The sequence below is a fragment of the Artemia sp. Qi Xiang Cuo genome, chromosome 20, assembly GCF_049724085.1.
Source record: "Artemia sp. Qi Xiang Cuo chromosome 20, ASM4972408v1, whole genome shotgun sequence".
Lineage (NCBI taxonomy): Eukaryota > Metazoa > Arthropoda > Branchiopoda > Anostraca > Artemiidae > Artemia > Artemia sp. Qi Xiang Cuo.
In genome coordinates this window covers 43,491,917-43,507,203 of record NC_142813.1, presented here as the reverse complement: position 1 = coordinate 43,507,203, position 15,287 = coordinate 43,491,917, and the positions used below count along the sequence as shown (strand labels likewise).

The window sequence follows — 15,287 nt, the reverse complement described above, 5'->3', positions numbered from 1 at the left end:
ACATGGACGTTCAATGAAGACGATTTTCTTGAAAAGCCACCGTTTCCTCATGCCTCATGTAAAAGACTGGACAGATGTTTTTCTTCCAGCGTTTTGTGAGGGTGAATGTGCGAAGACAAATCATGATTTTCTCATTAATACTAGAGAGTTATGATTTATAAAACATGGAAGATAAATGACGTCTATTTTTTTGAAAAGCCGTGTACCCATGCAAAATGTTAAAGAGTGTAAATAGGTTTTACTGAAATAGTGTGGGTAGTTTGCACATGCGAACAATAAGACTGCTTTTCTCCGTAAAACTTTAGCGTTATCATCATAGATTTATAAAACGTGGACGTCCAATGAAGACGATTTTTTTTTAAGAACCACTGTTTCCCCATGCCTCATGTAAAGAGACGGACGGCTGTTTTTCTTCTAGCGTTTTATGAGGGTGCACGTTAGAACAATATGCCTGGTTTTCTCCGTTAATCTTTAGCGTTATTAAGGCAGATTTACAAAACATGGACGTTCGACGTGAACGTTATCATGGTAAAAATTTGAACTTTATAAAACGCGGAAGCTTAAACAAGGAAGATTAGTTTGGGCAGGCCATCAAGCAGCATATTTGGTTAGATTGGACGAGCTCAAACCTATATTTTATGCTTATTATTTCCACAAATCCAGCGTTGAAAATATTCGGTTTATTAAGCCAAACTCTCAAGCCTAATTTATTTAGGGTAAGCAACGCGTTAATTTTGTAAGAATTCCTGGTTCAGAGACTCTTTGAAATACGCGACGTTTTCTGGACTATAATATTTGGTTTTCTTGACCATTATATCAATTTTTGCGGTCGTTGATTTGTTTTAGCTTTAAACGATGCTTAAAAAAAAAAAAAAAATAGACCCTACCCCTCAAGAAAACCTGGTACTTGTTATAATTCAGAACAGACCCAAGAAGTTAAGTTAGGTTAATCATAATTAAATATACCAAAGTTTTATGAAAATACAATACTATATTAACAAAATTATGGAGACTAAAACAAAGAATTATGGTAAACAAAGAAACATGCCTAACCAAAATACCAATTCTATACATTAAATATTTAATTAAGATATACCTACAATGTAGTTTTTCCACTGAGTGTAAGCTAATCGTCTGTGGATACAGAGAGCTAAGCTTGTTTTTGTCAGATCTTGCAGATCAAAATTCATGAGTGTGTTTTGAATAATTAAAAAATACCGAAACTCCTCTGGGTTTGGTTGTGTTTACCCATGAATATGTGTGTTTCCTAACTACCTTCTTATTAACTCTAACCCTGAACCAAAGTTATGCTTATTTTTGTGCTACCACGTGTCAAGGTCATAAGTCGAATATGTAGACAAAACGTGTTTGGTTTACCCAAAGAGGGTCTTTTCTAAGACCCTAAGTAGGGGCGCTTTATCAATCCGAGGGTTTGTGAGAAACACATAGACTGGAGATCTAGAAAAGATTTTGTCTAGTACATCCACCTGGACCCAATTTCCGGGAGAATTATCCCTTCAAAGTCATTTGTTGACCTTTGGTTAGGTTAGGCTCCATTCGGTTTGCTCACGTTCCCTTACTGGGGAGCCACACTGCTCGCTAATTCGGAGAGGATCTTTGGAACTTTATGCCTTTGAGTACCAATATTTCTAATTTTGGGAAATCCAAATATAAAGAAATTTATTCTAGTAATTTTTTAGTTAAGACGTTGCGTGTGTGTCTTTTTTGTTGTTGTTTTAATAAGCAAAACAAAAATGTTCACTCAAAAATGTTGCAACTCGATAACTTTTTGCTCTTTATACTGACTTAAAGTTTTACACGGGATCTCATCCCGTGTATCCGATCCCGGGATCCGATTCGATTTTACACAGGTTTTAGGAAAGTGGAGGCTATTGGCTACCCTTCTTTGCATAGGCTTAAGGAATAAATTATTTACTTACGAATTACGTCACATGCATAAACCAGTAAATTAAAGCAAACTCTCTACCATGGAATTATTGGGAGCAATTTCTGTTGTTTTTTTCTTTAATAAATTAAAAAAGGTGATTTACACACATTAAGGATGTGTTATATACTGAAGCTTTTTTTGCTTTTTTTTCATTTCCTCCTCGCTTATGTGCATGATCAATAAAAATCTAGAAATTTATTCTTGCTAATTAAAAAAAATAAGTCCAATATCCAAATAAATCTAATCCAATTAAAACCAATAAATCCAAAAAATGTGTCTGGAAACCTTTTTTTTATTCATTAATTAAGGACTTGCATGTTTTTTGTATGTGTGCGTGTTTGTCGTTACAGACAGCCAGAGGGCTAGAGAGTTTACCTTTTAAAACAGCCGTGCGACTTGAAAACTCTTCTTTCTTTCTACTGGCCCAAGATGTCACACGGAAGACAATTAGGTTTTAAGGCAGGGGTTTATTGGCTTTCTGGGATACGCTTAAAGAATGATTTCATTGGCTTGCAAAATACGTCATAGGCATAAACTAACGAAATTGAAGCTCATTTTTTACCACGGCATTGTAGGAAAGTAAGCATTTTTTATTTCTTCAATAAATGTAAATAGAGATGTTTTGTATACATTATAGATGAGTTTCATCAGGGCTGCCAATTCAAGTCTACGGGGGGAAGACGTTTTCTTCATTTTTTTTAGAATAAAGAGACAAAAATAAAAATTAAAAATACTTACCCCCCCCCTCCAATTGGCGTCCCTGACTATTATGTTATATACTAAAGCTTTTTTTTGCTTCTTTGTCACTCTCCCGTTGCCTAGGTGCATGATCGTTGCCTGCGATTATTCGTTTTGTCCGCTTTTGATGTAGCACGCAGCATACAAATAACGCCACGTCGCGTTCTATTCGCAAAGCGACAAGAAGATCAACTTTATCAAAATCTTATGACGCTTACTACTGGGAAACATGATGAGATTCGTTCAATAATTGTTGAAACGGCAGCCTTGAAAAGAGAGGATCTTATTGAAATGGCACGAAATTACAAATTTCCTGGTGAGTGAACATGTTTTTTCAATGATCATTGTGATCATTCAGTGATCATTGATGTAACCAGTTGTGGAATTTAGATGGTTTTGTGACTCACCTGAACGTTGGAAAATCAGAATTATATCGTAGTGTTGACTGGTAAAAAATTTTGTGACTTGTAAGCCTTTTGTTCTGCTATTGGCTTAAAATTTCATATAGGAAACCAATCAGGCTTTAAAAATCAGGGGGCTTCCCTTTCTGATGTACGCTTAAGCAATTATTTTTTTGGCCTGCAAAATAACGTCATATGCATAAACCCAAACAAATTAAACCCCACTTTTTGCTACTGAATGGAATGTAATCTACTTTGTTCTTTGATTACATCTTGACATCATAATATGAAAGGATGTCATATACGTGAAGCCCACTTTTTACCACTAGATGGAATGTAATTTGCTTTGTTCTTTGATTACATCTTGTTTTTACAATCAATTTGTCTAGAAAGGGCTCCACTTTTTACAGGTGGGGCTTAGCTTGCACTAATCATTACTTGATTGCGCTAACGCGTTTTGAAATGTTACATTCGTTTTTTTCCAATAGTTTTATTTTAGTTATTATTATAATTTATCTTATTTACGCTTTATCTAAGAAAAAATGTATTATGAACATTTTTTTTGTTGACGCTTTGAAACATTAAAGCACACTGTTCAAAACACACTATAGGCTACTTTTAATAAAACGCAAATGACGCAATACGTTTAAAACATTTATGTGTCGTTTTAAATTTAAATCCAAGGATGTTTTAGCATATCTTCACTAGACCTTGACCCCAAATTACGGTTTTCAATCTTTGTGTTTTATTATGTTTTCGTGGGATCCCTGATCCCACGAAAGCATGGGATAATAAACATATGGGATAATTTGTGGGATCCCTGGGATAATATGGGATAATTTGTGGGATCCCTGGGACAATATGGGATAATATTTGGGATCCCGGGATAATATGTGGGAAAATAAATGTGATCCCTGATCCCATTTATTTTCGTAGAAAAAAAGGCTGTGTAAAATAAATAATTATTCATTGAGACTATTCAGAAAAAACTATTCAATAATCCTTAATTATTGAAATAATTCAGAATATTCATTCTAAAATTAGTGTTCCATAATTTCTCAGGAAATTGTGGCTGACCCAACACTTCACAAACAGATCAAGACACAACAACTGTTTCAACACTTTATCGCGGGTTAGTGCAGAAAAGATACTGCTTAAGAACTATGAAAGAATTATTTATGACAATTCATACATTTATAATTCGAGAATTCGCACGATATTGTAAGGGGTAAAGGGTAAAATGTATAATGCAAATATTAATTAAGTGACTTTTTTTAGGAAAAGGCTGGTAAACTGAATTAAAATTGAAACGTCGTGCACATTAGTGGTTCTGGTCTCCCTTTCGCCCGGGGGAAACTCCTGGTTTGCGTCCCTTCTCCATGTCTCCAAAAATTTTCAGGCCAAATTTTAACGAAATTTTTATTTATTAGCAAAATTTTTCGTTTGTTAATAAATTTTTCTTTTTATTTAAGTTTGATTTTTTCTTACTTTAGCCTTTGCAAAATTATCAATTATCGCGTCCTTACTGACTGCTTCTAATTCTTTAATTTGGTCTACTTAATTTTTGCTTAAAATTCAATTTAAAATTGCTTTAATTTTGTCTACTTTCTTTTATTTTCAAGGACCGATTACGAAGTAGGGGAAAAAAGAAAAATTTAGGATTCAATTTGCTTAAACTTGCTGCCAAATGCGTTCATTAAAATTTGAGTTTTTAGCAAGTTTCACTGTCTTATAAACAATCCCTAATGTTTTACCTGTTGTTTGTGTTTATATATAAATATAAAAAGACAGAATATTTATAGTTTATTTAATATAAAATAATGATTTATTGAAAAGAATGCGATGGGTTATTGAGCTTTACAAATTTGCACTTTAACCAAAGTACTATTTGCGAAGTACTGAATGACTTTGATTACTTTAAGATTAATTTTTAGTGTATTTCAAGTGACTTGGGCAGATTCGCGAAACTTTTAGAGGGAGAAGGGATCTAAGATTTGACAACGTGTCTTTTGCCAGAAAAGTGTTGTACTTTTCATGAATCTTGCGGTAGCTGCCAACAGTCATATTCACCGACCCTCATTTTTGTCATCTTTAATTCATATATTTTTTTTGTATAAATAAGTTAATTCCAGATTGGTTAACATGATTTGAGACTTCAAAGGGTATGTCACTTCAGAGCCAGGGGGTACCAACCCACTGCCTACTCCCTTGCCCCTAAACCATACATGAAATGTATAGTGCAGCAAGAGTAATTGTTAATTTTTTTAAGGAGTTGATGACTCAGAGGATAGTGGTTATGAAGACTCCCATCCAATGAGCAGTCAGGAGGTGGAAAAGCACACTGAAGTTATTCAGGAGCTTGTGCTCGGTGCTCTCAATAAAGCAGTGGCTGCTCAGCTAGTGGACTCGATAGATGTTTACAGGAAGTCAGTTATTGGTACGTTGCAACGCTGTGTTGAAGCTCTTGAAGAAGATGACGAGGAACATGATCATCGGGCACATGACTCTCTGAAACAGGTAAGGATCTTGCTGGCTTCGGGTGTGAATGTAGCTTACTACGAAGGAAAAATACAAGAAAGATGTGCCCGTAAAGGCCTTTCTTGTTTATGGCTTTTTCATTCGAAGTTATGTTTGAAAACAGTTCTTGTTGACCAGATTTAATCAGTGGTATCAACTCATGGAAATTTGGGAGGGAGGGGGGCTTCTTTCGATGTTATCATTGAAAGTACCAAAAACGGCCAATTTTCCATGAAAATACTGAAAAAGAGGTGTTTTTCAAAATCTAGGGGGAGGGCAAAAAATTAACTTTTCCCCTCTCCGCAATTTAATGCCACTAGATTTGACTTTGCTTGAAAAAAGCATCTTCAGATGCGCTTGATTTGTCTTATGAGCCTGAAATATCTCTGGAGTTGAAAAAAAAAAAAAAAAAAAAAAAAAAAAAAAAAAAGGTGCGTGCGATTGCCATAATAAAGACACGGCTTAAGAAAAATGACTTTCCAATACAAAAAGCTGAATTTGTATTTTCGATTCTATGCGTAGAAACAACAAAGAAAGATTATGGAAAAATATTGCAAAGAAACGTAAAAGAATAAGACACCTTTTGGGTTATACTTATTTGTTTAGGGTATATTTGAGAAAAGGAATGTGTTATTTGTTAAAAAAAAATCCAGAAATTGTAATGTAAAGCAAAAAATTTGAGTATATAATTTGAGTAAATTGATATTTGAGTATATAATTTGAGCAAAAAATTTGAGTAAAAATATTTTGTAGAGTGGGTTTTGCTGACACAGTAGTAATATTAAATTGTTCAGTAATTAGACGCTGTCACTTCAAATAAATGCCTAGTGACTAATTGAGGGTTCTAAGAAACTATACTTGGGCCAAAAACTTTTCTTGTGTATTTGAAGGGTTTAGACGACAATCTAGCAACAAAAAATCATCTTTTTGTTGAAGATCAACCCCAGGGTTGCCACCTGTAGCACAAAAGTCCTATTTTAGCACTGTTTTGTTATGTTTAGCACTGTAGCACGTGCTCTGGGCTGCTAAAATAACACGAAAGCGTTCTTATTAGCACTATTACAGTCAATTTTTTACTATAGCATTGAAAATCGCTTCGTAGAACGCAAATATGGGTATTTGTAGCACTTTAAGAACTGAGCGTGGTGGCAACCCTGTAGGACCCACATTAAAGTCGGTACAATAAAAATTTTGTAAAATTCATTTTGAATTTCTGGCTGATGTATTGAGGACGGAGGCTTCGGTGAATACCGAATCGGTGAATTTAATATTATAATTACTACTACTTTTACTAATAACTTACCGCAGCGCCAAGCCGCTGGAGGCCAATACAGCTACGCATGCTCCTCTTTTATCCGAATCTATTCAAACCCTCTCTCTTTACACCCTCCTAAGAAGTTCTCAGTTCCCTTAAATCTTTCTTTACGACATGCTCCCATCCCAGCCGCGGAAAACATCCTTTCCGTTTAGCACTAGATGGTTGACAAAAAAAAAAATTTAACTAATTTGAATAATTAAGCTTTTTAAATTAAATTAATTTTAATTAACGAGATTTGTTAGTTAAACTTTATTGATTGAACTGAATTGAATTAATCTAATAATTTAAATAATTGTGTTTGGTACTTTTAATGGTGATGATTTTTTTCTCGGAGGCAAGGTTACTTTCAAGTTCTTCGAGTACTTTTCAATGTATTTAGAGATAAGTTTTAATACTGTATGTCATACTCTGAAATGTAAATTATGCTTTATTAGGTATGTCAATCAATACAAAATAAATCAATAAATTAAACAATACAAAAGAGACCTTACGTTTTATTGTAAAATTAATGCTATAGAACTTACACAAAAAATAACAACTTTACATTACGAAGTTACTGTAAAGCAAAAAATGTAAATATGTACTAGAATAATAAAATACAATTAATTAAAATGATAATATAAATCAATCAATTTATGAAGCATGAAAATATTCATCAATTTTTTGTTTTACATTGATAAAACTCAAGACGAACGCGCTATAGGAAACAAACGTTTTGTTAGTTAACACCACATCACCCATTATGAAAACTCGGACCGAGGTGCGAGTGCTCCGGAGAACGTAAAAACATAAGCGACATTAGATCTTTTCAGGGGTAGACAAGTCAGATTTCTCTTGAACACGAAACTTGGCTTCAACGTTGGAACACTAAATTTTGAAGAATCTTATCTTAAATTAATTTATTCTAATTTACATATAAAAATTGGTAATGAGCAGAGCTATGCTATTATTAGATGTTTTAAGGAATTACAAGTTGATTTCGAAGTTTAGAGTTGATTTGAAAGATATTTTGAGAAAGTTTCTGCCAAAATACGCGTTCCAGTGTAGTTGGACCGCTGAGAGCAGATCAAATAAGAGGAGCTGTTTATACGCGCTAATGAAAGAGTATGTGGGAGGAGCTGTTTGTTCGCACCGAGAATGAAGAGCCAGAAATCATCTGCGGTGAACTTACTGCTAATTATCTTTATACAGTGGTTAACACATACCAAAATACACCTGATCCGTTTTTGCGTTATATGTATGTGATGGGTTAAGATTTAAATCTTTCACCTTTTGCAATAAAAATCTTAATTTGTATGGCTCTATGCAGATGGCGTCATTAGAAAGTTTCCCTCCTGTGGATGCCATAAAGTGTTGACAATGTGTGTTGGGACGAGATTGGTTAGTTAAACTTTATTGATTGAACTAGATTTGATTAATTTGATTATTTAAATAATTGTGTTTGCTACTTTTAATGGTGATGATTTTATTCTCTGAGGCAAGGTTAATTTCAAGTTCTTCTTGAACTTGCACTTGAACAATGTATTTAGAGATAAAAGCGTCTGAAGAAAGTTTCCCAATTAATTGCTTGATAAATTTAACTCGGTAATAAAGGCCGGCTAGTGAGTAATACTGGACTCTCTTTTTCTCAAGAATCCAAACCAAATTACTGGGTGCTTCTTCGGTTATTTCTTTGGTGCTTCTTCTTCTTCGATTATTGTAACTAAATTTCATAAAACACCATATTATTTTAAAAAATATCTTGCTCACAAATACTGAAGAGAGAGAAATTTATTAGGACATACAAACCACAACTACAGTTTAATGGCCACCTGAAGAAGTAAAAAGCTTGTCCGGGGGGTGATGATGGCAAAAATACACTAAAACAAGAAAAAAAAACAGTTGACTTATCCTTGTCGGCAGAACAAATCTTGTAACAAAATAATTTCGAAAAATCTACTATTCTATTAAAACCCCTAGAGTATAATTATTAATTCACTCATTTACCAAATTTGTCAAATTTAAATTTTCTAATTTGTCAGGAGTGTGGGGGATTCTTCAGAGAAATATTTTTTATAAGGATGGCTCTCGTTTTTTCTTCATCATTGCAAGTAAAGATGTAAAACATTAATTTATTTTCATTATTTTAAACTGAAAATCAAACAAAAAAAAATATGTTTTTTCAACCGAATGTAAGAAGCAACACTGAAACTCAAAATGTACAGAAATTATTTTGTATATGATGGGCGTTGCCTAGTCACAAAAATTACTCCTAATTATAAACTGACATAAATTGTAACTGGTCACTGTAAATTAAATCTATTTTTATGTAGAATTAATAAAAGTGATTGTTCCAATTGTGATTGCGGTGACGAGGAGACTTTATATCATTATCTTTCTGAGTTTAAAGTTTTTGAAAATGAAAGAACTGAAATGCAATTTAAATTACAAGGCTTTTCTTACTCTAATACTTTTAATGTTAATGTTATCTGGTTCATCAAAGAGGCTCGGTATGCCGTTTTGGAATACTTGAACCGAGCAAAGAGACTAGATATTGTATAAGTTTTTTTCTTTCTTTTCCCCTTCATTTAATTACTATTGTGCGAATAATTGTTGTCAACTTATTGCTTTTCCTTTTTCTTTGTTTCTTTGTGGTGTTTAGTATTTTGCTTGTGATTTTCATATTTTATGCTTTACTTTGTAGATTAGATAGTGAAATACTCTGTACAGGTTTAATAACTGAGTAAAATCATTCATTCATTCATTCATGGGCGTTGCCACCTTCTCAACCCCTCCCTTGTTACGCCAACGATTTTTAGTGCTTTAAAAAAGCTCATTATTCCAATTCAATGGCCTTTGTGTCCAAATGATTGGGACAAAAAGCCAAACTTTTGCAAATATAGTGAGGGGATGTTGAGAGGGCAGCCCCCCTCATATACAGAACAATTTCTGTTCATTTTAAGCGTCAACGTTGGTCCTTACTTTCAGTTAAAAAAAAGTGTTTTTTTTCGATTTCATTTCTGGTCATTTTTCCAATCATGTCCTAACCAAGATATGATGTAGGCTACCAGCCCCACAAACCCCACCCTTATTTCTTGCTGTTAAATTGTATGTATTAGTATTTGTAAATAACTATATGTGTGTATTATATTGTATTATATTGTGTATTATATAATTGTATGTATCAATTGTTGGTAGTGTTCCGCTTTTTCAATTTCTCTGTTTAAGAATTAAAATGTTGGATTATATTTAAATTTTGGATAAAATTTGGTTATTTAGTAAGAATTTCCGATGAACAGAAGTTTTTGTTGAATAAGTCCTGAATAACATTTTCTCAACATAATTTTGGGTTGACGGAAAGGGGTAATATTGTTTATATGGATGGAAAGACTGCGTGACTTTTGATCTTCTACCCGACTGAAACCATCGCGACCTCTAAAATAGGGTTCTCTGATGTTTAAATACTGGTCTACACTGGTCTAATTTTGCACAAAACATTAGAGGTAGGTATCAATAAACACTTTTTTTTTTCACCTTGAACAAAAAAACAATTTTAAATTAAGTAAAACAATTAAATCCAATTAACAATTTTAAATACATTAGGTGACACACCATCATCTGTAAACAAATGGTTTTAGAGTTACAGGAAAATAAAAGTCTTACTGTAACTATTGAGACGGTCTAAATTAATTTAACTTGACTTAAATAGATTTAAAGATTGTGCTTGGCCGTTCATATAGGGGGGGGGGGGGGCAGAGAGGCCCCCCCCAGACTGAATGATTCTGCCTGATGTTTTAGTTTTGAGATTTCTAGTAGGCCGATAACGTATTGGAAGTGCCGATTGGACCAGGTAAGCCCTCCCTAAAATTTAGCTTATGGGCGCCCATGAGATTGTGTATATATTTTTAAAGACAATGAAACATTGTATAGAAATAGGAAAAGCGGAATATTACCATTTGAAATTACTGAAAACAAAGCTCCTCGAAATACTTGCCCCCTCCCCCCAAGAAATTTTCTAGTGAGACTCAGGATGCCCCACCTCAACTATCCCACCTCTGTGGTCTTTTTTACGTGAATTTTTTATTTTATGCTACATAGAAGAAGACTGTCGCAATTGTAATGGCACTATTACCCCTTCCCGCAATCATCAAAAATAAAGGTGTGGATCAAAATTTTTCCAGAAATCAAAAGGGATTAGATATCAACCCCCCCCCCCTCCCTGCCCCAAAAATCATTCTATATTTATCTGACGGCTAATTGAGAGTTGGGATATTTACGTATTAAAATTTGCTCTGTGAGGTGTCTACCCACAGCGACTACAAAATGACCTACCACCCCTCCTTCAAATAATAGCTGATGCTCACTTATCCCTGTATACAATTTTATTTAAGAAAGACGAATCAAATCATTCAAATGAAGCTCTCAAATAAATGTCAGAAACATTGTCTAGCAACAAGAAGGGGCGGGGGTCCATCCTACACCACCCTTATTTAGGCTTATTCTAAATGAAGGGAGGTGAGAGGGTAATTTCTACCACCCCCATCCCCCAAATACCCCTTTCTACATTTACCTAAAGGCTCATGGAGAGTTAGACAGTTTGTGAATTGAAATGCACTCTTTTAGGCATCAGAAACCTCCCCTCTCCTCCATGCCTACACAACAACCTACCGCACCTGCTTCATAATAGCTAATGCGAAATTACGCATCACTAAAAATAATTTCACGAAAGATCAACTAAATCAGCTTGGTAATGTTAAGCATTAAGACATTTGTCTATATTAACCATTGATCTTGAATCCGAATTCGAAAGTCATCGAATTCATCGAATAAATCATCGATAAATTCGAATTTATCTCGAATGACTGTTCAGGAACGAAGGCTGCATCGTGCGGTATTTTCCTTCTTCTTCCTTCTTCTGTGATTTATTCCTTCTTCTGTCTATTCCTTCTTGTGATTTATTCCTTCTTCTCATTTATTCCTTCTTCTGTGATTGAAATGTTCAATAAATTGTTCTTTGATACTTTTAATTCGGTTGACTATCTTACAATTTCCAATCAATAGCAACTTGGTTCTCTTTGGGCCAAAATCGTAGTTTAATGCCACAAAATGGCAAAAAACACCGTTTTCCCATGGCAAAATGGCAAAAAACACCGTTTTTCCATGGCAAAATGGCAAAAAAAAACACCGTGATCCCGTGGTACGATCTTCTTGGTCATTTAAAAAGAGCAAGGAATTTTAATTTCTTTTCGAATGAGTCCTCTCCCGATCATTGGTTCGATGCGATCACCCCTGAGGGAAAAAAAAACAATAAACACGTATCCGTGATCTTAGTTCTTGCAAAAAAAAATAAAAAAAAATCCACATATTTGTAGATAGAAGCTTGAAACCTCTAAAGTAGGGTTCTCTGATATGCTGAATCTGTTGATGCAATTTTTTGTAATATTGCTTTACATTTTGGTGTTATTCTCCCCTTTTTCAAAAAATTAATTAAAAAAACTTTCCGAAAAATAAGTTTTTCAAAGAAAAGTAAAGGCCATTTTAAATTTAAGCTCAGCAGATAAAAATACCTTTTAAATTTCAAACTCAAAACGACCAGAAATTACTATTAAAGAACAAGTGAAACCCAAAACGGACAGAAATTAAATAAGCAATCATAGCAAAAGCATACAACAAGTAATAATATAAATGAATAAATAGATCTTAAAGCGAGTAATGCTTAGATTGAATATGAAGATCAAGCTTAAAATGAAAAAAAAAATATTTTCCTATGGATGTATAAATGAAACTTAAAACGAACAGAAATTGAATAAACAATAAATGCAAACAAACATACAATAGATATTAATGTAAATTAATAAATAAATCTTAAAACGAATGAAACTTAAACTGAACATGCAAGTCAAGCTTAAAATGAACAAAAATCACTACAAACAAGGGTTTGGATATGACCTCCTTCTCTCACTGTGAAAGTCTAAGACCTACTAAGTCATTGGCGCTTTACTGAAAACCAATTTTATGACAAATATTTTCTTTTCTACTTAATATTGAAAATAAACATTAAAATTATACTAACATTTTGAACTGATGAGCTTTCAGCAATTAATATCATTATACATAAAGTATTCAGTTTAATTTATTTGCTTTTTTAAAAGTTGTTAAAAACGAATATAGTTTCCCTACAGACAAGTGTTTGGATACTGCCTCCTTTCCTAACTAAATAAAAACCAAAAGCCTACTACGTCATTGGCGCTTAACTGAAAACGGATTATATCACAAATATTTTATTTTCCAGTTCTTACAGTATTGAAAATAAAAATACAAATACAGTGAAATAAATTCTTGAACTGATGGATCTTTCAACAATTAATATCATTTTTCGTCAAATATTCAATTTGATATTGTATATACTTTCCAATACTGTTCAAGACGCATATAGTTTTTACTAAAGCGCCAATGAAGCACTAGTTTTTAGACTTTTACAGTGAGAGAAGGAGGTCAAACCCAAACTCTTGTTTGTGGTGATTTTTGTTGTTTCAAGCTTGATTTGCATATTAAAGTTAAGTTCCACTCGTTTTAAAATTTATTTATTCATTTACGTTACTATGTATTGTATGTCTGTTTGTATTGATTGTTTATTTAATTTCTGTTCATTTTAAGTTTCATTTATACTTCAATAGGAAAACATTTATTTTTCATTTTAAGCTTGATATTCATATTCAATCTAAGCATTACTCGCTTTAAGATCTATTTATTCATGTTCGTTTTGGGTTTCATTTATTCTTTAATAGTAATTTCTGGTCATTTTGAGTTTGAATTTTAAAAGGTATGTATCTGCTGAGCTTAAGTTTAAAATGGCCTTTACTTTTTCTTTTAAAAACTTATTTTTCGGAAATTTTTTTTAATTAATTTTTGTTCGTTTTGATTGCAAAAAATTTCAAGTTTTTAAAAATTCCTTATTTCAAAATCAAACTTTAAAAAAAAATCAAATATTCTTTAAAGAGACAAAACGGTCATCACAGTAGCAATACGAAAGTGAAATAATGGATATGTGACTACCTCTGATTTTTCCTAATCCGATGTTTGAACTATTTTTAACAGTACTTCAATAACAAAATTTTTATCGGATGAGTCTGGGATAATAGTCCGTGGGGGGACTAGATTAAACATTGGTCTCTTTTGACTCTTTAAAAGTGAACTAGAACTTTCTATTTTCAATCAAATGAACCCTCTCTGAAGTTTATACGAGTATCCCTTCTATAAGAACCATATATATCCCCAGAGTATAACTTACAACGCTTATCCCTGGGCCCTGGGGGGTTGTGTCGACCCTGGAGTTTTAATATCTGATGGTTGAACTATTTTTAACAAAATGGTCACCTGAAATTTTTATCGGACGGGTTTATCCATCCGGTACGCCCAAATGCGTGGAGGGCGAGAGGGGCTTATTTCCCTCTGATCTTTTTTCACTCTGAGAAAATGAACTATAAGTTTTAATTTCAATTTAAAATTTAAATTTTAATTTAATTTCAATTAACCTTCTCTGAAATTTATACGAGCATACCTTCCATAAGAACCATATATGCCCCCAGAGCAATATTTACAATGCCTTCCCCGGCCCTGGAGGGGGGGTGTGTTGACACAGGAGTTTTTCTTATCTGATCTCTGAATTATTTTTAACGAAATGACCATACGTAAAGGTGGTTTTGTTATATGATCTTTCAACTATTTTTAACAAAATGGCTACCTCAAATTTTTATCAAATGTATTTTGGGAAAAAGGGCTTGGGGGGCCAGTTGCTCTCTGATCACTTTTGACTCTTAAAGAAGACACTAGTACTCTCGATTTCTAAATGAATGAGCCCTCTTTGAAGTTTATACGGCGACCCCTTCTATATGAAGTGCCTCTGGGAAAAAAATAAATGAAGTGTGGGGGGAGGCTAGCTGCCCTCCAATCACCTTTGACTCTTAAAAAGTGAATTACAACTTTCAATTTCCAATCAAATGAACCCTCTAGGAAGTTTATACGAGTATCCCTTCCATAACAACCATATATGCCCAGGGCATAACTTGTCATATCGACCCCAGGGCTCTGGAGGGCTGCATCAACTGCAGAGTTTTTTGTTATTAGGATTTTGAACTATTTTTAACAAAATTTATATCTCAAAATTTTTATCTCATGTATTAAGGGGGTGGATGAATGGGGGGCTAGTTGCCCTCCGATCTATTTTGTCTCTTAAATAGTGAACAAGAACTTTCAATTTCAAATCAAATGGGCCCTCTCCGAAGTTTATACGAGCATCCCTTTCATAAGAACTATATACGTCCCCAGGAAAACACTTACAACGCCTATCCCGCGGGCTCTCGGGGGTGTTTTCGTTATCTAATTT

At 33.6% G+C, this 15,287-nt stretch overlaps 1 protein-coding gene across 3 annotated transcripts in view; it reads left to right on the top strand.

Moving 5' to 3' along the window:
- LOC148940242 (dual serine/threonine and tyrosine protein kinase-like) overlaps positions 1–15,287 on the top strand; it is a 92,293-nt gene that overhangs the window by 42,793 nt on the left and 34,213 nt on the right. For all 3 annotated transcript variants that reach the window (XM_089105844.1, XM_089105843.1, XM_089105845.1), the window contains exons 7-8: positions 2,771–3,002; positions 5,357–5,604. In XM_089105844.1, coding sequence (XP_088961970.1) covers positions 2,771–3,002; positions 5,357–5,604 — 480 coding nt within the window. The remainder of the gene's footprint in view (positions 1–2,770; positions 3,003–5,356; positions 5,605–15,287) is intronic.